General features: G+C 32.3%; 1 protein-coding gene across 6 annotated transcripts in view; it reads right to left on the reverse strand.

The window, feature by feature from the left end:
• The window catches only part of LOC110021775 (mRNA-capping enzyme-like), a 66,174-nt gene extending 41,369 nt beyond the window's left edge, over positions 1-24,805 (reverse strand). For 5 of the 6 annotated variants that reach the window (XM_020720406.1, XM_020720404.1, XM_020720401.1 and 2 more), the window contains exons 1-9: positions 24,560-24,805; positions 24,141-24,205; positions 22,899-23,024; positions 20,232-20,373; positions 16,258-16,412; positions 5,481-5,564; positions 5,334-5,396; positions 4,290-4,421; positions 3,998-4,207 (exon numbers count right to left, since the gene is read on the reverse strand). In XM_020720406.1, the coding sequence (XP_020576065.1) occupies positions 3,998-4,207; positions 4,290-4,421; positions 5,334-5,396; positions 5,481-5,564; positions 16,258-16,412; positions 20,232-20,373; positions 22,899-23,015 (903 nt within the window). In that variant the 5' untranslated portion in view covers positions 23,016-23,024; positions 24,141-24,205; positions 24,560-24,805. The remainder of the gene's footprint in view (positions 1-3,997; positions 4,208-4,289; positions 4,422-5,333; positions 5,397-5,480; positions 5,565-16,257; positions 16,413-20,231; positions 20,374-22,898; positions 23,025-24,140; positions 24,206-24,559) is intronic. The other variant, XM_020720405.1, reaches the window with a different exon arrangement.
• Positions 24,806-25,384: the final 579 nt, after the last annotated feature.

The following is a 25,384-nucleotide window of genomic DNA, read 5'->3' on the forward strand; positions in this document are numbered from 1 at the left end:
CGACGATCTCTTCTTCTCATAAGAAAATAATCAATTTGTGTTTTATTAGATCCACTCTTATAAGTAATAAGATGTTCATCCCTTTTCTTGAATAAAGTATTAGTAATAACAAAATCAAACGCTAAAGCAAAATCTAAAATAGTTTTACCTTCTTCATTAGTTACTCCAAAACCGTAGCCACCATGAATATTTCTGAAATCTTCTACCACTCTACCGACATGTCCATTTAAATCTCCTCCAATAAAAATTCTTTCTTCAAGAGGTATCATTTGTATTAAGTCTTCTAAGTCATTCCAAAATTTATCTTTAGACTCTGTATCTAAACCTACTTGAGGAGCATAAACACAATATAAAATTTAAATCACAATATCTGCATCAAGTAATAATCATGTCGAAAAAAACGGGGTAAAGGGGAATGAGGTTGGTTTTGGGTTTATAATGTTCTAGCATAAGACCAGATAACTAATTGTGCAGTCAAAAAACAAACAAACCAAAAGGAAAGAGACATGCGTGCTGGAGATTGAAAAAACAAATAAAATAGGAAAAAATATAGAATAGCTTGTGTGTTAAAAACTGACAACATAGTTAAAACGCACAATGCTGGTTACAAAAAGAGGTGATGAATAATATCATTGTAAGGAAACCAAAACTTATTTTAATGAAAGTAATAAACACAAAATCAATATAAGAAATTTGAAACTTCATCTAAGGAAAACCAGTTAGAGACCAGACTGTGCAAATTATTACTCGACACAAAGCAATAAAATTCTGGGTAACATAACCAAAAAAGCTTCAAGACTGACAGCGCTGCAGCAGGATTCAAGGAGGGAGGGCATGCAGAAGACAAAGGTCCTTAATAATTGATCGTTGGGGAGAAGAAAAAGCCAAGTTGGAAGTGAGTTTGTAAATGCTCTTTCTACTGCACTACTCATTTAGGTAAAAGAGTAGTGATGGATCTTATGTTGAGGTGTGGGTACAAAGCTTGGATGATGACTTCAAGTGAAGAGAGAATTGAATATGAATTGCTTTGTAACCAAGAACTAATAGTAATTACAAAGAGGTTGAAGCCCGTAACAAAGGATTCCACAAAAAGAAACTATAATAATAATCACCAAACTGTCTTCAAGTAACTTGAAATAAACACAATAATATTATTACTTCAATTGCAGACTCTTAAACCTTTAAAAAGAGTGATATACGGCAAGAGAGAGGGAGGGCAGGTTAAAGGCTAACTGGAAAATAAGCAAGAAAGCAAGAAAAAATACATCTCACAAATTTGTGACTTGGAGGGGACAATTATTAAAAAAAAAAAAAGAAGGGCAAATTAAGTTAAAAATACTCAATGCAAACTTTTTAAGCTAGTTATGGATTTTAAGGAAGAACGGTGGTCTTAATTGCACCATTTATTACTTCGGCGATGACTTGAACGGAAGGTGAAGGCGTCTTGTAATTAAGCACCTGCTGAGTTCTTTAAAGAGACAACCACATGCAAATATATCTTAATTGGAGTTTATCAAGGTTAATATTGATCAAAAAATTATTGCACTTTGAGGGAGAGGATAAAGTTCTAAATATCAATAGTGTCCATATGCTTGATCTTGATTTTTCATATTATTCTTCATGCAACTGAATTTTACATCTATGCTTGATATTTGATTCGTGTGAAAACACATCTGAAGATCATTAGGTCAAAGTACACTTGAGAAAGAGACTACACAAAAATAAATCTCAATATTCTCTAAGGATAACACGGGTCCTTCCCACTAGAAAACAGGTGTGATCAAACAATTAAAGGAACTTTTAAAATATATAGTAGATGGCCCTCCTCTAAAAAGAATCACTGCATGCACAACCTTTTCACTTCGCACTTCAATCCCCCAAATCTTCCCCTTTGAACAATCCAATTTTACTTCAGCTGTAAATACTCTAGGGCTATAATGTTAGTGAACATGCTGTTTAGGATCCCAAATCCAAAATGGATGTAGCACATGCAACTTTAATAACAGGCAGAAGTTTGTGGACTCTCCCATATGAGCATATGAATAGATATCCTCCCTTGTTATCACCCACCTCCATATAAACTTTGATAGTTCCTTTCTACAATATTGGACTAGGCTAGGCATGATATATTAATTTCTCTTCCATTAAATCAATTGAAAATCATCAACCAAATTTAATTTAAAAATAATAAGCTAACCATATAAATCAAAACATTTGAACGCAAACACGGACACAAATATACACTAAGGGACCGTTTGGGGCAGCTTATAAGTGCGGGCAGCATTTTCAAAACGACGTCTCACCGTTTAGAAAACATGTTTCGGCAACTTATCTGAAAACGTAGTTGGGTTTTTACACTAAACGCATGTTGCAGGTCGAATCCCGTGGGCCACCCGCGGGCCGTATTTCAGGATAAACTGTTACCTGGATAAGCACAAGCTGCCCCAAACGCACCCTAAGCCACCTAACAATGAATATCTTTTACAAGTATTTTCATAACAATTAAAAAAATGGGTAGAATGCAAATCATCAATGAAATATATACTATAATTGGAAATTCTTAGAATCACTATACAACTATTCCTAATATTAGTAAGAATTTCACTAAGTGTATTTATATTAGCATCAGCATATCTTTGGCTATGACACACATGCCTCTGTCTTAAAACACACCAAATCAATTATAGTGGTATAAAATTGAATGCCTCCTCAAAACTAATAAAAATCTAAACAAACTTTTTCTTTGGCCTTTATATGTCCTCAATAATATTCTAAACAAAAAAAATCCCTTCAATAATAAAGCTTCATGCGTTAAAGATAAATTGTTCTCCAAAATCTATGAAATTTTTTTAAGTTTAAACTCCACTACTCTTTCTGCTGTAGCTTCATAATATGGGTCATAAATTTTGTTCCAATTAGCATAAAGGTCGCCTTTGTTCTTAAATATCAGCAACAATATACTTTTCCAACCATTTGTCTCAAAATTCTATTGAAAAGGTTTGCGAACCAAATCATCGCAATACCCACATAACTCTCCAAATCTCAATAGTAGCTCACCTGGACATAAGCTTTACTTTTATGAATCTTTTTCATACTTAAATTTCCTTCAATTTTTTGAATCAATAGATAATATATTTCACAATATTACTTGTAATGCTCCTCAAAAATTTACTCTTCTTTAAAGCTCCCATTTAGTAATTTCTAGAAGTATCAATCTACAACCATAATCCTCCCTAGCCTTGTCAGCTGGCTTATGAGCCACTATCTAAAGATCGATTCCGAGCCCAAGAAGCCCATTAGTTTGCACTTCGTATCGTATCAGGAACTCGGGGCATATTGCAGCCATTGGTAGCTTAATTCTTGTGGCCTTTGGGTAAGAAATTGGCTAACCCAATACAAAAAATCTAATAAATAAAAAATAAAAAATAAAACTCTACAACAACCAATCAAAATTTTGCACCGCTGCATCCATTTGAAGAACCCAGAGCAAGATGAATCCTTGGTTTATAACTCAAGTTGGCATTTATACTTAATGCATATTACTTTGATCAAAAGTTCTAGATCGTCTGTATTCTCTCTTATTTGTTTTAAATATCTCATTTATTTTCTTTAAAGCTAATTGTATTTAATTATGATGCACTGAATTGTTTGCAAGTTCAAAAAAAGAAAAAGATGAAAACTTTAAGATAATTACGCTATATAATTACAAAAACTGACATTTTCAGGATGAAATATAAATATAAAAGTTATGATAGCTATCACAAATAAACAAAAGGTGAATATCTATCATTTGTCAGCATATGACACTAGTGATATAATAGCCATGACTTCAAAAAAAATGATTCACAAGGATATGGAGTTTAAAATAAAAAAGCAGTCTCCAATTTCCTACTTGACAACCCAATTATTAAATGTACATGAAGTACACAAACCAGGTAGATTCCGTCATTGTGACTTCAGTATAAGTTTTTTTAATGAAGAGATGTGCAAAACTTACATGTAAATAACCCGTGTTATCAAAATCTTCATCGTCATCTTGATCTTGAACAGCTTCACCATTCAAATCAAGATCAGAAGATCTTTTCCAATCAGGGGTAGAAGGGCAAACCATCTTTTCAGGGCTTTCATGGTAAAAAGTATACAATGCCTCTACATAATCCCTTTTATAGATTCCTGGAGGACGAGCTACCTCAAATTCATGAAGTGCCTACAAAGGGCAAAACCAGCAGCAGAATGTAAATTGCTCTAATCACATTACTACCAAGCAGACAAAAACACAATAGTTATACCTCAGTAACAGAGCACAATTTAGTGCGTACAAGATAATGGACAATCATAAAGCCGGTGCGATTATGACCATGAGTGCAATGAACAAGTACAGTTTTACGAGAATGCTTTTGACGGCCAATAAACTGCATGACCTAGAATACAAAAATTAAAGCAAATAAAAGTAACAATCATCAATAGATGATTAACTAGAATAAGGCTTCAATTGAACACAAAAATAATGAGCTTAAATTAATAATAATAACAAGAAAAGACAGATAGCAAAGTTAAAAAAGAATTGATACAATTAAACACGGTAATGTCCATGTCTAAACATTTTAAAGATTAACGAGTCAAATAGAGCGGAAGGAGAAAAATCATCAAAAAGTACAGAGCACAAAAATATGCTGATAGGCCTATCGAAAGGGTCTGACAAGTAAGATATTTTCAATTAAACGAGAATAAAAAATACAATCATTGCCAACATTCTTAATCCCTTTCCCAAGTCTCAATTACCATTATGAACCACCGGCAATAAATACACTTCAGGGGAGATTTCACCCATGACTGTTAGCTATTCAATCACAATACTTGAGTGTAAAAAAGAAGCTTCTTCCTCCCATCATCCTCAAAATACCATACAATAAGTGATTTATTCTCATCATCTATTCTAACCCTTCAATTTGCACACACCTAAAGACATGACACCACAAGAAATGGACATCAAAACTATTAACTACATCAAGCTTGCCATCTCCACGTTCAAAGCTAAATAACACGTGTTACTTTACAGCCTAACTTAATACAATTTCTGACAAGATATAATAGAAAGCATGCATCTCAAATGTTTGAATGAGATAAAACACGTTTATCACAGATTTTCTATGTTGATTAAGAATCAAATTTTATTATTAATATGCTCCTAGAAAAAAATTCAAAAAGGACGACTAGATTCCTTCAGTATGAAAAGGTAGAAGATAATCAACAGCACAATTATGCAATGAAACTGAAAAAGTTTGTCATGAATATCTATCCTAAATATGCTGACTAAACTCAACATAAGTTACCTCATATACAAATTTATTCACGGACTCGTTATCCGGTACAGCATCACGTCCCTTGCAAGCAATCTGTAATAATAAATATTTAAGCCAATAATTTGCTAAATATGGCACAATTATCAAAAATAAATAAATAACCCAGTCATTTCTCACCTTAATATATTTAATGCCCAGCCTTGTATATTCTAATGGAGAATAATATCTTGTTGTATTTGTCAAATCCACGACCAAACCAAGCTATCCAAACATCAAGCAAAAAAAATGTGATTCAATTAAACATATTTGACATATCGCATTCAATAGGTAGAGCGTCAACATAGAAAGACATGTCAGAGAATACTAGTGTAGTACATCAGCCACAATGGCATACAACAACTTTGGCAGTCATGCATATTTTCACTTTCACAAGTCATATGAGATCATTCATATTCTCCATTGAAACAAAAAATGGTCGAGCCACAAAATCTCGAGTTGCTGGTAAGCTACTTACTGTTGCAGCGTCACTAAATTTTCAACACTGACAAAAATTTAAATTCCAGTGGATAAAAAACAGAACTAGTTAAACTAATTATTAAAAAGCAAGCCATAAAAATTAGTTAAGTTTTCTCTGCATTGTAAAGCCAAAGGGCCAAATCTCAAACAATGATCCCCAATAAAATTTTTAAGATTCCAAAGGATATACACCCGAATCAAGGTAAAAATTTCAGTGGAAATTCTAATTGACATAATATATATGGGCCACCTAGGGATCAGATTAAGACGACAACAACAACAATAGCAAGCCTTCATCCCGCCAAGTGGGGCTAGTTGCATGAATACTTTTTTCTCCATCACGTCCTATTAAGTGTCATAATTTCAAATAATTCTAATAAATTAAGATGACTTCTTATACAACATACCCAAGCCTTATTATTTTAATGTATGACACATTAACTTAATTCCTCTATTGTGTCATATTGAGTGTCATAAATCCAAGCTTATTATGAGAAATCTTTGTATCATTTCTTAACCTACGCTCAATCACTCTCTCTCATAATTTTAAGGTATGACAAATTAACTTAATTCCTCTATAATTTGCTAACTCTTGTGCAACACCTTTATTCTTAAAAATGGGGACCAAAATACTCTTTCTCCACTTTCTTCACTCATCATATGTCTTCTTAGTTTTTAAAATAACATTTAAAATTATAGTAAGTCGAGAAATTCTCAGATCTCCTATGCATTTTCGCACTTATATTGGAATACCAAAAAATCATATTGTTTTCCCACACTTCACTTTTTTAGATCTCATCAACTTTCATTTACTAATGCGACGATAGATATAAAATATTTTGTTATTATTTACAATATTAAGATCATTGAGGTCGGTCTTATTTTCACAATCTTCACTGAACCCATCTATGTTAAAGATCCTTGTCAAAGAAAATCATTTCTAGATGTTCATCATTAATACACTTTACTTGAACTAAATCTTTACATTTTTTATCTTTTTTGCTTAGTTATTTTATACAAATATCTTTCACTCTTTTAAGTGTATTATAAAAAACACTAAAAATATAATTAGTAGCATCATAAATTGTTCTCTTAGACTCTCTATGGGTCACCCTGTTATTTTTCAATTTTTGAAGCTTAAACATAATTTATTTTTATAATAAACATCTTAACTTTTATCTTCTCTTGCAAGTTATTATTTCAACCCCAACTATTTATTTATTCATAAGAATTTTTCTTTTTTATTCTCCAAGCACACCTTTTTGCAGCATACTTAACAATACTCATTAATTTATCTCACATATTCTTAACTTTTTCGTGAGCATCTCAGATCTTAAGATCTTCATATTTACTAATTGAAATAATTTTATTTATCTTTGAAGTGCTCTCATATAATTTTATGAAAATATTTTATTATATTTTTCATCTTTCAACCATTCATCTTAAAATCTAAAATCAATAATCAATATTAGATACTTAGATTTTCAGTTAGAATGAACTTAAAATACTTATAATCTCAACAATCTATTTTTCTCATAAAAAATAATCAATTTATGTTTTATTAAATCAATTCTTATTAGTGATAATATGATCACTCATTTTTTAATAAAGTATTAGCAATAACAAAATCATAAGCTAACAAAATAAAACATTGCACTACTTCATAAGTCACTCTAAAATTAGTCACTATGAATACTTCTAAAATTTTCTACCAACCTACCAATATATCGATTTAAATCATCTCGAATAAAAATTTTAGGATCCATATCATAGCTTTTCGATAATTTTTTTATGTTGGTTGTTGACAATCTAACGGAACCATTCACTTTTCGAATATGAAACTTGGGACCCAGCAATAGCAGTGTTTACCACTACCCATTTGATCTCCACCATATAATCATCAGCATCATCCCAACTGTTTGGATTTGGGCTTTATCAATCATCATTTCCTACTTGTCTAAGTGATGCATGAGGTTTTATACATATTCACAGCAAATCAATTTGAACATCTTCTATCCAATTTAAATTAACTTTACTCATTTCAAAATCCCTAAAACTAGTTTGCACTTTCAACCGTTTGTTGAGCATGTCGATACCACTCTAATACTCAATAGAAGATGCTCCAAATTATTTTGATAATTTTTCTTTAATTTATAATTCCTAATTTTGGCACATATCTATCTTAACATTCTCAGTTGATAGCACTATATTAAATATACTTATGATGCATATATGAAACATAATTATAAGTTTAACTTTTTTAACAAACTATACACTGTAGAAATAAGCTCAAAATTTGTCACGTGAAATGCTTGTTTCTCCCTCATAATGCATGCAATGGGTTATTTTATAGATTTTTCTTTGACCAATATAATTTATAAATAAAAACTCCCTATTGCATGCATACACTTGCCATATTACTGCTTCCAATATTTTATTTTTCTTTCTACAACATGATTTTATACACTATTAAAATAAGGTTAAATTTTATCGTGTGAAATGCTTGTTTCTCCCTTAGAATGCACGCAATGGGTTATTTTATAGATATTCTTTCACTAATATAATTTATAATTAAAACATTTGCATTGCACGCATACACTTGCCATATTACTGCTTCCTATATTTTATTAATCTTCTACAACAAGATTTTACAAGAGAAATGTCATGTTTGATAATCTTCATATCAATTCTCCAAGATACATGCAGATACTCACGCCATTGACAAATTTGATGCTGCGGGGAGGGGGAGGGGGGGAAAGGTGGGGTTGTTTACCACTATTAATATCTTTTTTCAAGCGTACCCTGTTTAATGTCTACATAAGTGAAGATTAAGCTTTTATTTATTTGGGGGGCAGCTGTAATGGAAATTTTTTGATATTTCATTTTCCTAAAGAAAGAATATCTCAAGGCACCATTAATCTTGTGCTTATTGAAACTCGGCGTTATTATATAAATTTAGAATCAATACATAATAAAAATCTCTAAAAATCATTTCTTAATATGAATTTCTTCTTATTTTTATGCAATCAACCATATTCACCAAGCTAATTTAAGAGCACCTGTAAGTCTTGTTCATCACTATAATATCTCTTTTTTATCTGGGGTCAATTTTTGGCAGAAACATTCAAGGATGTATGTTTTTTTCAACCTATGTGGTAATTTTATGCGAGCCAAATAATAGTCACAATTTTATTGTTTGCCAAGTTGTGCTCATTTTATAATGATTTCATAGGACAGTTTACAACAAAACTTAGATCACGTGAAGAAACTATGATGGCATAAAACAATCAATCATTTCTAAGATTGTCAAATTTTATTTATCTGATTGCTTCGAGTTGTTAAGAATTTAAAATCAAAGTTTCCAGAAGAGGAACCTAACTATTGAATTTTTATGCAAACCAAATAATTCAGTTTTTTAGACATTATGATATATTCATGCGTAATCTGTTTATTGTCTAGGTGATGAAAGATTTCCAAGCAAATTCAGTATTAAAGATTTCCCACCAAATAAATAAAAGCTTAATAAGATACTGTCCACTCACAGTTTTAATCTTAAAGAAAGAATATATCAAGGCACAATTAATCTTGTTCTTATTGAAGCTCGAAGTATATAAATCTAGAATCAAAACATAATAAATTCTTCACTCGAAACAAGATATTATCCCACTTTAAAATCTCTAAAAATCATTTTTTAATCCGAATTTATGCAATCAACTATACTCACTAAACTAATTTAAGAGCACCTGTAAGTTTTGTTCATCACTATAATATCACCTTTTTTCTGGGGTTAATTTTTGGCAGAAACATTCAAGGATGTATGTTTTTTTAGCCTATGTGGTAATTTTATGCAAGCCAAATAATCGTCACAATTTTATTGTTTGTCAGGTTGTGGTCATTGGATGATGATTTCATAGGACAGTCTACAACAAAACTTTGATCATGTGAAGAAACAATGATGAAACAAAACAATCAACCATTTAAAATCAATGTTTCAGGGAGTGGAACCTAACTATTGAATTTTTATGCAAACCAAATAATTCAGCTTTTAGACGTTAAGACTTATTCAAGCGTAATCTGTTTATTGTCAAGGTGATGAAATATTTTCCAAGCAAATTCAGTATTAAAGATTTCCCACCATTTAAATAAAAGCTTAATAAGAATCTTTATCCAATTAAAGTCCACCGAAAGAAGCCATTAAGATGGATTTTTTATATTTGGCATATATTGTGGTGGATTTTTTATATTTTACTTATTGGAGAGCCAAATAATAAATGTAAAAGAATAAATTCGGATATAAAGAGGATGAAGAAATTAAGAAAATTAAATGAATGAATGCTGAAGAGGTGGGGGACGGGAGATATAAATGAAAAAATATATCTAACGAACCCAAAAAAATTATGAAGATCGCAAAAGAGAACCTCCTATTTTCCAGCATCAACCACTTCAATTATGACATTGGGAGTGGTAAAAGTTAAGCACTTATCCAGAATTAAACAAAAAAAAAACTTTGAAAAATAGAAAAACACAAAAAGAGTAAAAAATGACAAACTAAATTTAGGGTCCATTTGAGGCTGCTTTCGTTCCGCGACGCAGCGTCGATATGCGACTTTCGCCTGTTTGGGAAGACGTCCGGCATTTTTGATTAAACAGGGGCAACAGGTCGGACCCCACGGTCAGCATTTTAAGCTTGTGTTTTTAAGCGATACCCACGTCCATTTGTTTGTTCGACACATGTCGCTCCTCTGTTCGGCACCTTCGCTACCCTAATTCCTGCGGCGAGCTGGTGATGACGACTGGGGTTACGAAGAAAGAGTATATCGTGAACGTGTGGTCGGGTAATCACCCTTTCTACTTGAGCAACCGTTTTGGTCCCGTCGTTGGGGACCAGGCGGAGAAATTCCGGAAGAAGTTCGGCTAGCTATCTGAGCTCATTGAGATTCCTGTCCTCCAGGATGAAATTGTTCTACTAACAAAGAAGAAGGCTGCTTCCAAGAAGGGTAAAGGCAAAAATTATTTTATTTAGCTTTGTTTCATTTATCTCTTTCACTCTCAACGCCTAATGAAATTAATTATGTGCAGTAGAGAAAAGAGAAATAAATACCAAATTGTAGTGCATTATCTGGAATTGTGTTTTTTTATTCTGAAAGTTAGATAAATGCATTAAACTGGCGAAGGTTTAGCATCAGTTGTTGAGCTAATCGTTTGTTTCTAATGTGCATATGCCAAGCAAGGGAGGAAAAAAAAGAATTTGAATCGAATCTCACAAGAAAAAAAGGTGGTTAGAAAATTGAAAAAATAAATTTTGATTTTTTTTTATTTTGGAAAAACATAGTTGGAAAATTGTTTATAAATGTTTATGTGAATATCTTTATCTCCATTTCTACTTTTTGATGCTTACGAAGTGTTTTCTCATTTTAAAATCACTGTAAGAAGAAAATATTTGTTCTCCTTCAGTTTTAAAAATTTTTCTCTCTTAGATTTAACTCCAATTCTGAGTGTTTAAGATTTCTTGGCTGTTGGATTGAGTGAGAAATTGATATAAACTAGTGAATGATAACTGATGGTTTTTTGGCCTGAAGTAAAGTCTGTGACTATATAGAGTTAATTATTTATCGCTTCATAAATTTTAAGCAAAAGTGAACTCAATCAAATTTATCACAGTTATTTGCATGCATTTATTTATAACACATTCTAAATTTATAAAATAAAATAAACATCTGAGTTTTATTGATGAGTTGATGCAGGATTGGTTGAAGAGGTAGTAAAGCGAGAGAAGGAATCCAAGTCCAATCTTGGGGTGCGGGTGAATGTGATGGGTGGGATATTTGATATGACGAGGAGTTTGGAAAGAAGGTTGGTGATGAGCAAGCAGCCCTTGCTGCTCTTTACCTAGAATTGGAAAAAGAAAGGAGTGCAGCTGCCTGCTGCAGATGAGGCCATGTCAATGACGCTGAGGTTTCAAACAGAAAAAGCTAAAATAGAGATGGAGGTTCGACAGTATCAGCGGATGACTAAGGAGAAATTAGCTTATGACAAGGAAGAAATGGAAATCGTTAAAGAGGTTATTGTGGGGTGGGAAAGAGAGAAGCATGTTTTGGAAAAGGAAATCGAGATATACAAGCAAACGTTGGATTCTTGAGAACAATTTGAGCTGGATTTTGAAATTGAGCATAGCATTGTAACAAAGCCAACTAAAAGTTTTCGTCAAGCTTCATTACCCCCTCTATCACCCAAGGTGCTGTCCTAACATTTGCTTGTAGCTAAAATTATCCTCACGGAACTCTATGAAACCTCTTGTTTTTGCATCTCATTTTGAATTATTATTTTTGTTAAATTGTAATATTTAGCAATGCTTTTAGTTAGTTGTAATCTATAATTAATGTACAATTTACCATCTTATTATGAGTATTCTGAGGATCAACAATCTCTAGGGAAGTTTGGATGGATATCTCATCCATGCTAGCAATTCCATTCTTGTGCCCTCTTATGGTTATTTTATAGCTTAGTGGTTTTTGAGAATGAGACAAATATATATGATATTATAAGATTTTGCTATCGAATTATTTAGTTCTAAGCATGATATAAATGGTAGAACTGTATAACTATGATATTGCTTGCTCTTTTGCGTGGTTTGGATGTTGTTTTAAATGTCAATTTGCATCATGAATGTTGCCCAAACTTAGAAGTCTACCCGGGCTTTTGTTTATGATACAAAAAGGTTGATATAAGCAATTTCAGGCATGCAATATTGCATCATGTGCTTAAACCTATAATGTTTAAGTTTCACTTGATTTTTCATCATTAATGATTGATATTTGCAGAACTCTATATATGCTAAAATCATGTATCATGTACTTGTTGTTTATTTCATTAGTTCTAAGCTCCTATTGTTTCGATATTTTTCTATTTATTTATTTCAAAAGATTTATTGTCTATAAAATTAGATCATATGCAGATAGTATAAATCAAGTTTTCTTGCTTTAGTTATTTTAAGCATCTTCACTCAATTGTATTGTTTTGAAGTAAATTTCTACTTCTGAAATATCAAATATATGGTTGTCACAGTGTTGTTACAAACAATATTACTAAACAGGGGCAAAAATGGTCATTTGTCTAGAAATAGCTGCCACACAGCTATTTTCACACAACTGCAACAAAAAACAGTCAGCTTCCTCGAAGCAGTTTCGTAGGGCAGCTAGGCAGCTGCTTAAAAGTTAAGAAGCTACAGCTGCCCCAAACGGAATCTTAATAACAAAAAAGATTATGACATAAAACATTAAACAATGCTGAAAAACATGAGGATTGACTAAGGTAAACTAAAAACACTAACAAAATATGTTCAAAAAATTATTAGGTATGCGATACCGGCAATTGGATATGGGTGCAAAATTAAGCAAGAAAATAATAAAGAAAAAAGGGAGATCAACAAGAAAATAGATAGAAAACACAAATAACGGAAATTGGAAACAAGAAAACCTGAAAATCAAATAAAATAGAGAGAAAAATATAAAGGAGAGATACTAATTAAATAAATATACAAGAGGCAAGAGTTTACTGTTCTCGTAATCAATCAAGATGCAGAAATCACCGTATAAAGGATTGATCAAGAAAAGAAACTTGGTATATCACCGCCATATATGAAGAGATACAGTAGCCACCGACCGATGTCATGGTAGCAGACACACTCCCATCCAGAAACCTACGGAACCCAAAGATATTACATATTTCTACCTTATTTCAAAAGACCCATAATACAACACAAGACCACCAATTTATAATAAATTCTCAAACCCTCAATCTAGTACAAGTAAATGGATGAAAATACATTTACTAATACATTGACCCACAATTTGAACTCAAATGACTCGACCACACTTAACCCAGATCACGACTAGCTCTGTATCTTTCTCCTCGGGTATGAGGAGCGTCTTCTTCATCTACTACTGAACACCTATCTCAATTAGACTCAGAATGAATTATTGATTGGTTATTATAAAAGTTTTGTAAAAGCATCTTGGAACAGCCGACGAGGAGTCATAATAGGGAGAAAAGCTTCTGCTCTCTTCAAATGATGGGGTCTGGGGATGAATACTCATAGTTGGAACAGAAAGAAAAGCACCAATTGTGAATTCTGAAAAGACTTTTGAGATAATTCTCTAAACAGGGCAGCAAAAAAAGGAACGCCGACTGCACATATGAAAAGTGAAAGCTGTTGAATCTGGCCTGATTGTTGTTCACGGTCTTGACGTCAAATAGATATTGAATTATGGTCTCTTTTATTTGTCTAGAAGGCTGAATCTGTAGCAAGTAAAAGAAAGAAACAGGGAAAACGAAGTAGACAGAAAAGTAGAAGGGATTCAGAAATCAAGGGGGGAATTCCCAGAAAACAACAAAGAAATACAAAGAGAGGATTCAGGAATCGCAGAACAGCAAAAGAGGGAAAAGAAACGATATAGAGAGCAGAAAACCATAGTCCTAAACAAAACAGCAAGAACAGTAACAAACAGAAAAATTGGAAACCAAGGAAACAACTAACAGCAAGAATGTTACTTTTTTTTATGCAAACGGAATGAAATGGAATCAATAACCTTGAGCCCCGATACCAAAAAGATATTGGCAATGGGTATGGGAAAATCGCCCTTGAGAATAAAAAAAAAAAACAGGGAGATCAACAAAAAAAAAATAGAGAAGACTCAAAGAAAAAAAAAAAAAGCTGGAAATCAGAAAAAATAGGGTAGATAATATAAAGGAAATACATTAATCAAATAAAGAAACAAGATACTGGAATTTCCTACTCGCATAATCGATCCGTATATAGAAATCACCACCCGAAGAATTAACGAAGGAAAGAGACCCAATATGTCGCCACCTACTACAAAGAGAAACAGTTGTCACCACCCGATGTCGTGAATGCAGACAAACTACCATCCAGAAACCTACGGGGAGACCAAAGCTCTCACATATTTTTACCTCATTCCAAAAGTCCTCAAATACAGCACAAGGCCATCTATTTATAGCAAAACTCAAACCCAAAATCTAATACAGGTAAATGGACAAAAATACTCTTACCGATACAATGACCCGCAACTTGAACTAAAATGATTCGGCCCCATTTAATCCAGAACATGACTAGACACTCCGTGTCAGTATGCTTTCAACAACTGATATAAAAAAAAACTTACAAAAAGACTAGACAACTTTACTCAAAGCTCTAAAAGAATACCTAAAATTCACGTTAAGCACACTTGTTGTAGTTCTCCCTTACAAGTTTCACAACAATGCAAACATAGTATTTTTATTGATAATAGATGCAGACATGCACCATTCCAAGCAAATATTAGTTTGCTTTGCAGTTTAGACAATTAGCATTTGTTTGTATTCAAATTTTCTAAATAAATAAAAATTGCATTTTCATAGGTAATACAAAACATGATCAATGCATCAAGAACAGAAACGATTGCAGAATAAGTCCCAACTAAATATCAAATCAGAATGTAACACTGAACCAGTGATTCAAATGTTATAATGTGTAAATACACTATAAATTGTATATCCATTCATATAAAATGATCTAATAAAATGCTGACACTTTTTATCAGAAATTAAAAAACTTTAAAACAACTAGAGCATTTGTGCATAAGCTACAAGTGTTAATCACATTCACTTCCTGGCCATGCCCTGCTGTTTAATCATGAGGAGAAGGAAAAGACACCACTTATCAGAGTGTCATCTTCAAAAGCAATTTTCAAATGTTGAAAACCTCAATCATATATCAAATTGCAAACCAGCACATCCCACATTAATTTCTTTTTTTTTTTTTTGAAGGCCAGTTAAAATATTATCATGGCAAGATTATCGAGCCAACGATTAAAACAATGACAGTGATGATAAACTAAGTAGGCCGAATCACAATGAAACAGCCCTTGCATGAAAAAAATAGGTGGTCTACTTCAATCTAAAGATTTTATTGGGCTAAACAACAAAAAGGCTCAATTTTCTTCATTCAGAAGTTTGAACAACGACCGTTAAGGACTTGGATAGCAGAAACTTAGCACAACAAGGGCAATCAGTATATTTTCAGAAACTTCTATTGATATTTCTCAAAGAATAGAAATGAGTATTGCAGTGACAAATTACAATCGTTGCATAATTTCAGAGCCAAAAACCCACCTTCTCTTAACTATTAAGGAAAATCCTTATAATCGCTAATATATATGAAAAAACCAAATATATAGAAATAAAAGACAGTGTTACGCATGACAGAGTGAAATCATTCTATCTACTGCCAAACAAATGAATCATACCTCAGATGTATGGAGTTGCACTCAGAAACATGCAAAGCTTATTTTCAAAAAAGAGATACAGCAGAAGAAAGATATTCATCAGTCCTAAGTCTAAGGAAAATATGAAAAGCAGTGAAATCATATGGTATACTAACTTCACGACCAAATCTTCTTTGGCCATTAATCACTTGCTTTGAAGAATATCTTCTGCCGGGAATCACTGCATCATTATAGGTTTCATCCAAAGGAACTTTTGAAGGAACAATACTTCCTCCTAAGCATTGACCAAATGGAGGGCAATCCAACCAACCTGCAAGGTTCGAACACAAACACAAATGAATCAGTGACAGTTTTTCAGATAACACTCAAAGGTAAAAATATAATACACTATATCTAACAAGTTTCTACACAATTCAACATTTAATCCACGGAATTATACATATAATAGATCCCTCCATATCAAATGATGGCATAATTAATAAAAATTTAGTTAGTAGTTGTATTGCAAGCCCATGGCTTTATCTAACATAATTGAAGATCAACAAAAGAAAGTGAATTAAAATAGAAATAAAGTACAGTTAAAAGTTAAAGACTATCATATATCATATATTAATAATTCCATTAAAAAAATAGCTAGCATACATGATTTAATAGAAATAAAACACTAATACTTTAAAACTGTTATCTAGATAACTTCAGCAATTGTTTGGATTGTTGTTATAATAAAAAATACAATAATCGAAAAAACATTTGGTACTGACAAATGCTTAACAATCATATTCTTATATCTCGCTGCAAAGAACCCTGAAAGTCCATATCCAAGAATGATGTTGATAGTGCAAAATAACTAGGTGACTTGTTAGAGCATTTGTGCTTCGCTCAATCAAAGAATTCTAAAGAATTCCACTATATATATCTATATATGTGTGTGTGTGTGTGTGTGTGTGTGTGTGTGTAAATATATATATGTAGAGAGAGAGAGAGAAATTAATACAACAGTTCGTTGACCAAATGAGCAATCATTGTGATGTTGGCAACAGAATCACCATTGTATAAATTAACAAAAAAAAGATATACATGAATAATAGCAGCTATCACATCCTATTTTGTGCTTGTGCTCTTAATTCGGACAATGGATCACAATAAAAAACTAGCATGTAAGGTTTTTAAAATTCTTCCTGAGAAAATAGGTCTTTATTCATTTTGCTTTGATTTTGAGATTATGAGTTAGCAATGTGCATAGTTCAATCTGAACAATAAAAAAATTAAACCTTTTATTTCTCAAAATAAACATAAATTGCAGGCTTCAAATTGGCTGGTGACAAGATTAATTCATTCAAAAAAAATTATGAGAAAGTTTTAAAACACATTGTTATGTATTCATTATCATGTAATAAATATTTGCAATTATGAGAAGCATGATTAAAGCAAAGAAATTTTGATAAATTAGAGTTATCATGATAAATACAAATGCCTTTTGGAAATGATACAGCATGGAATCATATTTCACCAAGTACACTGCAAAAGAAGGAATGTGCAAATTCACCATGTATATGTGGTCAAGACTCGAGCTAATCCTCCTTTGGGATAAACAACAATATTAGATGCTTCTGGTTAAGGTACCTTGATTACTTGGGAAAGCCTAATGGCATGATAATGTCGATATGCATGCTACAGAACTTTCGTAGTTAGTTCAATATACCCTTCATAGATCTATCAAATTAAGCCATTGCAACCATTGGTTCCAACCTATTATTTGATTATTTTCTAGTTGAGTGGAATGATTTTGCTCATAATATACCGATATCAAAGAACACATAGGAAAGACCCAGTGGTTAGAAGTGGCCAAGGAAAATATTATTTAGTTGATGCAAAGTACTCAACTAAGCCAGATTATACAGATATTTGTTAATTAAGAGGATATCATGCAAAAGAATAGTCCAAACATGGCCCAACAATCTAAAATCACAGGCACGCATCCCTCTGCACGTCATAGTAATGAGCATTCAAATCCTTAAAGAATCAATTTAAGATGCCATTTGGTCCTTTGTGTTCATTTTTTCCTTTTCCAATCTATGTTTGTATGGTCATAATTTGTTGATTGCCACATAATTAGATTCTTGTTGAGATCATAGAAAATAAAATGACAGATTTGGTTCTCCAATTTCGCAAAAATATGAAGATCAAATCCAACTGAAAAAAAATATAGAATGGGTGTTTAAAAAAGAAACGTCATTGCATAATAATAGAGGTAGCATAAGTGGCACATCAGCCTTTTTTATATAGCTTATCTGGTATTTGACTAACATTATTGTTTTATGATTTTCTATGGTTAACATCAACATTGTCTTTATTTTTTTTAACTCTATTATCATCCCAAGAAAATAATAATAATGAAATCCAAAATGAAAAGATATTCAAGTATTTTTTAAGTCACTTCAGATGGGATTTCAGCATCTCCGTGCATAGAGTTCATGGAAAGATCTTCAAAGTTGAATTATTTAATCAAAGTTAATTCAGCTCTCTTTTATAAATCAGTAAGAATTCACATGCATGGAGCTTTTCACATTCTCAATTGTCTAGTTCCAACGTTTCACACAGCTTCAGCAACCACATTTGTGCATCACCAAAATTACGCCTTTATGTCACTCTTACGCTACAAAGTTTCCAAAGCGACATGCTAATCCCATAAACATTTAAAGGTAAAAGGTTTTATATCTAGCCACATAATAAAAACTTACTAGCTTGCACTAGCATTTGATATATTTCTACCAATCAATTAGACAGGTGGGCATGATAAATAGACATTATGGAAGGTAGACAAGCTTCTATCATTTATAGGTGATCTCTTATAAGAGAACAGAAATGCAAAATATAATGGTACGATGTAGCACAACCATAATCTACAAAAAAATTCAAGAATATAATTAGCATGTATAATAAACAACAAAATCAACCTAAAAAAAAACATGCACGGACACTCCAATCTAAAATTTCCATAATTTCCATATGACAAGGGTTTCAATTACAATTTACATTGAAATTGTTGGCAGGTTTTAATATTCATCGTCAAACCAAAAAATGATGACCGACAAGAACGTTGCACAACACCTAAAATAATCAAAGTTACGAATATGAAAAAATCACATAAACTTTAATGTTTAATAAAATCAAAACAACTACGTTACATAAATACTGTTCTGGTTGCTATTCACCTTCAACATCTGTCTCTATTGAAATAGTTCAGCATAAAGGTGAGTGGCTTGGAGATAAGAAAAATTTGGGACATAGCAGACAGGTCAAAAAATTTCCATTTTCTAGTTATCGATATTTAGCACAAGATCAATCATAAATGTTTAATAAAGAAAGTATACAGTCTCAATTGGCTCAATGAATCAAGCCGAGTGTCACATTTTATGATTAAATGTGATAATCTGTATAAATGCTATCAAAAAATTATAATATCAGATGACAAAAATACCCTAGATAATAATGATGACTTTTTACCATAAATCCCCCTTAAAATTTTACTAACATTTCAAAATTGTAAATAAAAACTTCAACAACAACAACGACAATAAAAAACCTTTATCACACTAAGTAGGTCGGCTACAAGAATACTTTTTCTCCATTGTGACCTATAGAGAGTCATATTTTCATTTAATTCTTTTTTTTTTTGCAATATGCCAAAGTTTTTTTAGATGTCTCTATATTTCTTAACATAAGTTGAATCTAAAACATATATTCTCCTAACAGAATCATCAGTTCGTCAACATTTAATGTGACCAAACCATCTAAGACAGCTAATCTTGTCTGTCGTTGAAACTACATCAACCCTTTCACGGATAAATTCAGTTTGCATTTTGTCTGTAAGTGTCAAACCACTAATCAACCTAAACATTCTCATCTCAACAACAATTAACATAGTTTTATGCTTCTCTTTTAAAGGCCAACATTCTGTACCATAAAGCATTGCAGGTCTCACAACCATCTTATAAAATTTCATTTTCAAGTCCGAGCGGCACTTTTCTATTACACAAAAGGCCTGACGCATTCCTCCACTTCAACTAACCAACATGTCATACCCTGAGGAATTGAACAAATAAGAAGAAGAAAAAAATTATAGTACCATGGGGAATTGATCTTATTTTTCCAGCATATCTAGATCCTTTACTTTGAGTCATGAAGTCATTTCTTGTTGATTTTGGATGTCGCTTGGGACCTTCATCTCGGTTCTCTCTTTTCAACCGGCGCCGCCGTTCTTCCCTTTCCTGCAAAATATATAATAACAAAATGTTAATATGCATATTATGTATGGGACTATTGAAAAGTATACTTTAAGCAAGAACATTGGTAATAGTAAGAAAACAGGAATGTGATTTAACAAATAAGCCAATCAAATAAGTAATCAGGGAAATAAGTTATTAAAGGTAACGAAAATAAAGGCAGCTGCATCCATCACAAGTATCACCCAGGATGATCCCGGCATACGATTTTGCGAATAAAATGTGCAATTCACAGAAACTAAGAGGTTTATGTTTTAAAAAAATGTAAAAAAAAAACCGCATTTGGACTGGAGTATTTACAACCAAATAAGCAGCTTTTCAAACTCTGGAAGGAAAAATTTAAATAAACATAAGCCTGATGATCATACACAAGTGCAAATGTATTCTTATGTCGCTCAATATAAGATAATTTATTCAAGCAAAAAACAAAATATGGCATACATTCAGAATATAAAATGCTAAATAGTATTTACTCATGATGCTTAAATGAAGCTGATGACAAACTATTTCATTGGGTGAATGGAGCAAAACAGACCACCTTGAAGAGATAAGCAAAACAAAAGATTTTGGACCATGGCAATTGTCGAATGCAAACTAATCCACTAGCTAATGATATCACCATTATCACTAATATTACCCCAAGCAAATAGCATTTACTTTATTAATCATCATTCCCATTTATTTCTATCAAGTGTTACCCAAAGCACAGCTAGACATAAAAAATCTATACAACTTCTAGTATGTTACCATTTGTGCATCATTTTTTCCTAGTAAATCTTCAAAATAAATTTTTGTACCCATCCTTTAGATATGCCTTCATCTATTGCACAATAAAACCAACATAGTAAGTTGTCACGATTTATCATCAATAGGTGCTGCTTTCACTATATCTTTTCAACTAAATATCATTACTAATTTTACCATGCATTTATCTTAACATTTTAATGTCCTTCACACTCAATTTTGCTATCAATCTCCTTTTTGATGTGTGAAATTTAAACTGACATACCATATTCAAAATAATTATAAACTCATAAATTTACCTTTAGTGTCCATCATAAATTCTAATAACATTAGTTTTGATGAAGCATTTCTCCATTTTAACTATCAAGTAGTAATTCTAGGTGAATCACGGAAATTATTTTGAGGCATACTTTGGCTTTTTGTCTTCTTCAAGATGTTAGGTTTTAAGTCTCTCTTCCAAATACAAGAAAGTATGCATTTCCAAATAAATAATTAACCTGAATAAAATAATAGGTTAAACTGAGGAAATTTATATAACAATCAATTTGGGTGCTGCCAAGAGTACTCCCAATCCACACAATTAAAAGAAAAAAAATGAAAAGCATTATAAGACTATTGACCTTTAAAGATAGCACTCTATTATTTAAGATAACACTAAACTAAATGTATAGCATTTGATAAATCACAAAATTATTTGAAAATGCACGTATAAGAGCACAAATTACAAATAGTGACCCGTGCAAGTCTTAAAATGACAACATCTAGCAGGTTATTGATGATTCGTTAATTAATTTTAGAAAAAAGTAACAAAATTAAAGAAAATGATATATGATGCCATTTAAAGATTTAAAATCCATTTTAACAACACATACTTAGCAAGAAAAACAAAAAAAGATCATTTTTGCTGAATTAAAAATTAAGGCAACAATACGAAAATTCATCAATAAGTCTATGGCATGATGTATACCGGAATGATGCATATGTACAAAGGAACTACAAATTTTACATCAAAATTAAATAACCAAAAACCCATGTGTAAATGAAGGCTAAAATCCAAATACTAGAAGAGATAAATCAGGAAACTACCCATCCTCACTTGATTGACAGTTTCAATTGAGAATAAGTCATTAAATTATGTCTCTATTGTTGTAAAGCGGAGGCCAAATTATAGATTAAAATAAAAATTTTGAGAATTAAAAACACAAGAGACATGTAACATGACCAAAAATTGAATATACAAAGATTCTCAAAGTAAAACCTAAGTACATCCAAACAGACATCTCAACTACAAAGCAAGCTCAAGCCAATCTTTCTTATTACATTTATATTAAACTAAGAGTCCTCTCAATTGACTTACAAGAATCTGATCTAAAAAATAATTGCTCACAGAATGAAATTCAAATAATTGAATAATGTGAATCTGACAATTTATAGAACTAAGCAACATTACTAATAATTTTGAATGTGTGATCCCGCACGTAACAAATGCGGTGATGGGTAATTCTCCATGAAAGTGGAAATAATTTAAGAAATAAAACATTGTTTGAAAAAGATAAAAGTGATACAAATAATTCACATTTTTTAGCTGAGGAGGAATTACAATCTTTAGCATAGGAAAACATAGCAGGAAGATGGAAAAACAATGACTACCCATTAGGAGAAGTCTAAAATCTAACAAATGCAAGTCCCAAATGGCCACCAATATTCTAAAATAAATACTTATTTCGTTAAGATGTCACAAAACAATAGAAAGGAGAGAGATGTACTCTATGCAAGGTCTGCACGGATGACTCATATATTGGTTGATCTAAAATTTCATCCTCAACTTGTTCTTGAGAAGGTTGATCATCATCTTCAGGTAAAGGAGATGCATTTAAGTCCATAAATAATATCTGGCAAGAAAAAAGTAAAGAGTCGGCATTATACCAAACATGCAAAAAATATGATTGTCTGAAATCTAAAAACATAACTCAAATTATTTATTCAGAATAATATATATATATATATATAAAATCTTGAAAATTTGTTATGTAAATTGTCCTAAATTATCATTGAAACTTGTTTGGGTAGCGGCGGAACACGTTTACCAAGCACCATACCCTTGCATATGGAATTTTTTTAATTAAGAAAACTAGAAACAGCCCAAATACTATCACCAACATTAGGAGCCACACAGAGCATTCAAAAACGCCATCAAGAATAAACACCAGCATCAAGAATAAATACCAGCATAATAAACAATATTCATGCATGCTCAACATTGTATTTAGTGACAACGTTGGAAATGATCTACTATTTAGAGAAGATATGTGTAGCTCAAATAGTTCGCATGATTTTTCCAACATATTTTGTGTGCAAACAGGCTACCACAACCAAGAATAACATGGTAAATCATTTCTAACGTTTGGAAAAGATATTAAAATACATGAGAAGAACATAGATTCTCATGTAGATCATTCAAAACCGTTAATGCTAAATGAATCATAATTTTTATCGCCCATATTCTAAGCTGCAAGGCCCGAACCTCTCATGCAGAATATATTAATCCCAATAATATGCCCTAACTGAAACTAATACCAGAAATAGAAATTCAGTAACCGCACAAAAGCACAAACATCTCATATGGTCACTCAGAATCTAAACACTAAAAAAACATGAGCAATCAATTTAATTCAAACAATCACAAGCTCACAAAAAAATTAGTAAAAAGTCAATCCAAAAAAAAAACGAGAGAAATAGTATATGCCTGCCTGAAATCACTCTACCAAAATACTAGTGGGCATATCTTACAACTGTGGGATTTAAATATTTGCCCCTTCCATGGTGACAAAAGCAAGTCGCGGATAGGTACATTCCATCAATGTTTAGGGTTTTGAAGGATTATTAATATATAAAAACTTGATTAGGGCGGCCGTGCAAGTGTAAGAATCCTATACATACCAATATCAACAAAAGATCTAAAGTATATAAAACTAAAAGTTAGGATTGAAGGATAGATAAAATCTTACATTGTGTCTTAAACTCCTGTGTCGAAAGCCTCGCTGAACGGATGACCAATTGAAGCCTTACACCACTGCACAGAAAAAGAGAGAGCTCGGTGAAAGAGTGAAAGGGGACAAGCCACTATGCCTTCGAGGGAATGAACATAATTGGAGGCTGTTTGGCAGACGGATTTAGCCAGGATTTGCGCAGTATTTAACGTGAATCCTGGTAAACAGCCTGAATGCACATTTTGGTGCTGTTTGCTAGCCTGTTTTAAGCAGGAATTAAGCTAAATCCTGCCAACCGGCCAAAAAAAACCCCCGAGCTCCCGTAAATCCCAAAATGACGCATATTCGCGATAAATCCGGAATTTATTAATCCTGCGAATCGGCGGATTTGTAAATCCGGGACGAGCGAAGAGGAAGAATGACGCAAACAAGCTTACCTTCCTCGATGGTTTCTCGTAGGAGGGGAGCGGAAAGATGAGAAAGATGGGAGTCTCGGTAGTCTCTGTAAGCCGCGATCCCGTTGTTGTCTTCGAAGCTAGCTCTAACGGCGACTGTACCGCGAAGGTTCGTTCACGAAGGCTATGGTTTTGGGCGAAACCTGTAGAGGAGTGACATAAAGATGGGAACTTTGGGCGAAACTGGGAGGGGGAGGATGTAGGCGAGGGTTTCGGGCGGAGAGCGGAAGAGGGAGACGGGTTTGGGGTTTTCATTTACTTTTATTTAAGTTAATTAATTGATTAATAATTAATAGTGAACATATATTATCAGATTAATTATAATTAATACATTTAGTTGTTAATTTTAATAGTTAATAAATACAACAACAACAACAACAAAGCCTTAATCCTACTAGGTGGGGTGGGCTACATCCTATTTAGTGTCATATTTTCATTTAGTTCTAGTAACTTAAGATCATTTTTAATACAATAAGCTCAAGTCTTCTTAGGTCTACCTCTGTCTTTCTTAACACAAGTCGAATCTAAAACATCTACTCTCCTGATCGGATCATCAGTTGGTCGACGTTTAATGTGACCAAACCATCTAAGACGACTTTCTCTAATTTTGTTCGTCACAAGAGCTACACCAACCCTATCACGAATATATTCATTTCGCATTTTGTCTCTAAGTGTAAAGCCACTCATCCACCTAACCTAATCATTCTCATCTCGGCAACACTTAACTTATTATTATGCTTCTCTTTTAAAGGCCAACATTCAGCACCATAGAGCATTGCAGGTCTCACCACCGTCTTATAAAATTTT

Source organism: Phalaenopsis equestris, unplaced genomic scaffold (genome assembly GCF_001263595.1).
Source record: "Phalaenopsis equestris unplaced genomic scaffold, ASM126359v1 Scaffold000146, whole genome shotgun sequence".
Classification (NCBI taxonomy): domain Eukaryota; kingdom Viridiplantae; phylum Streptophyta; class Magnoliopsida; order Asparagales; family Orchidaceae; genus Phalaenopsis; species Phalaenopsis equestris.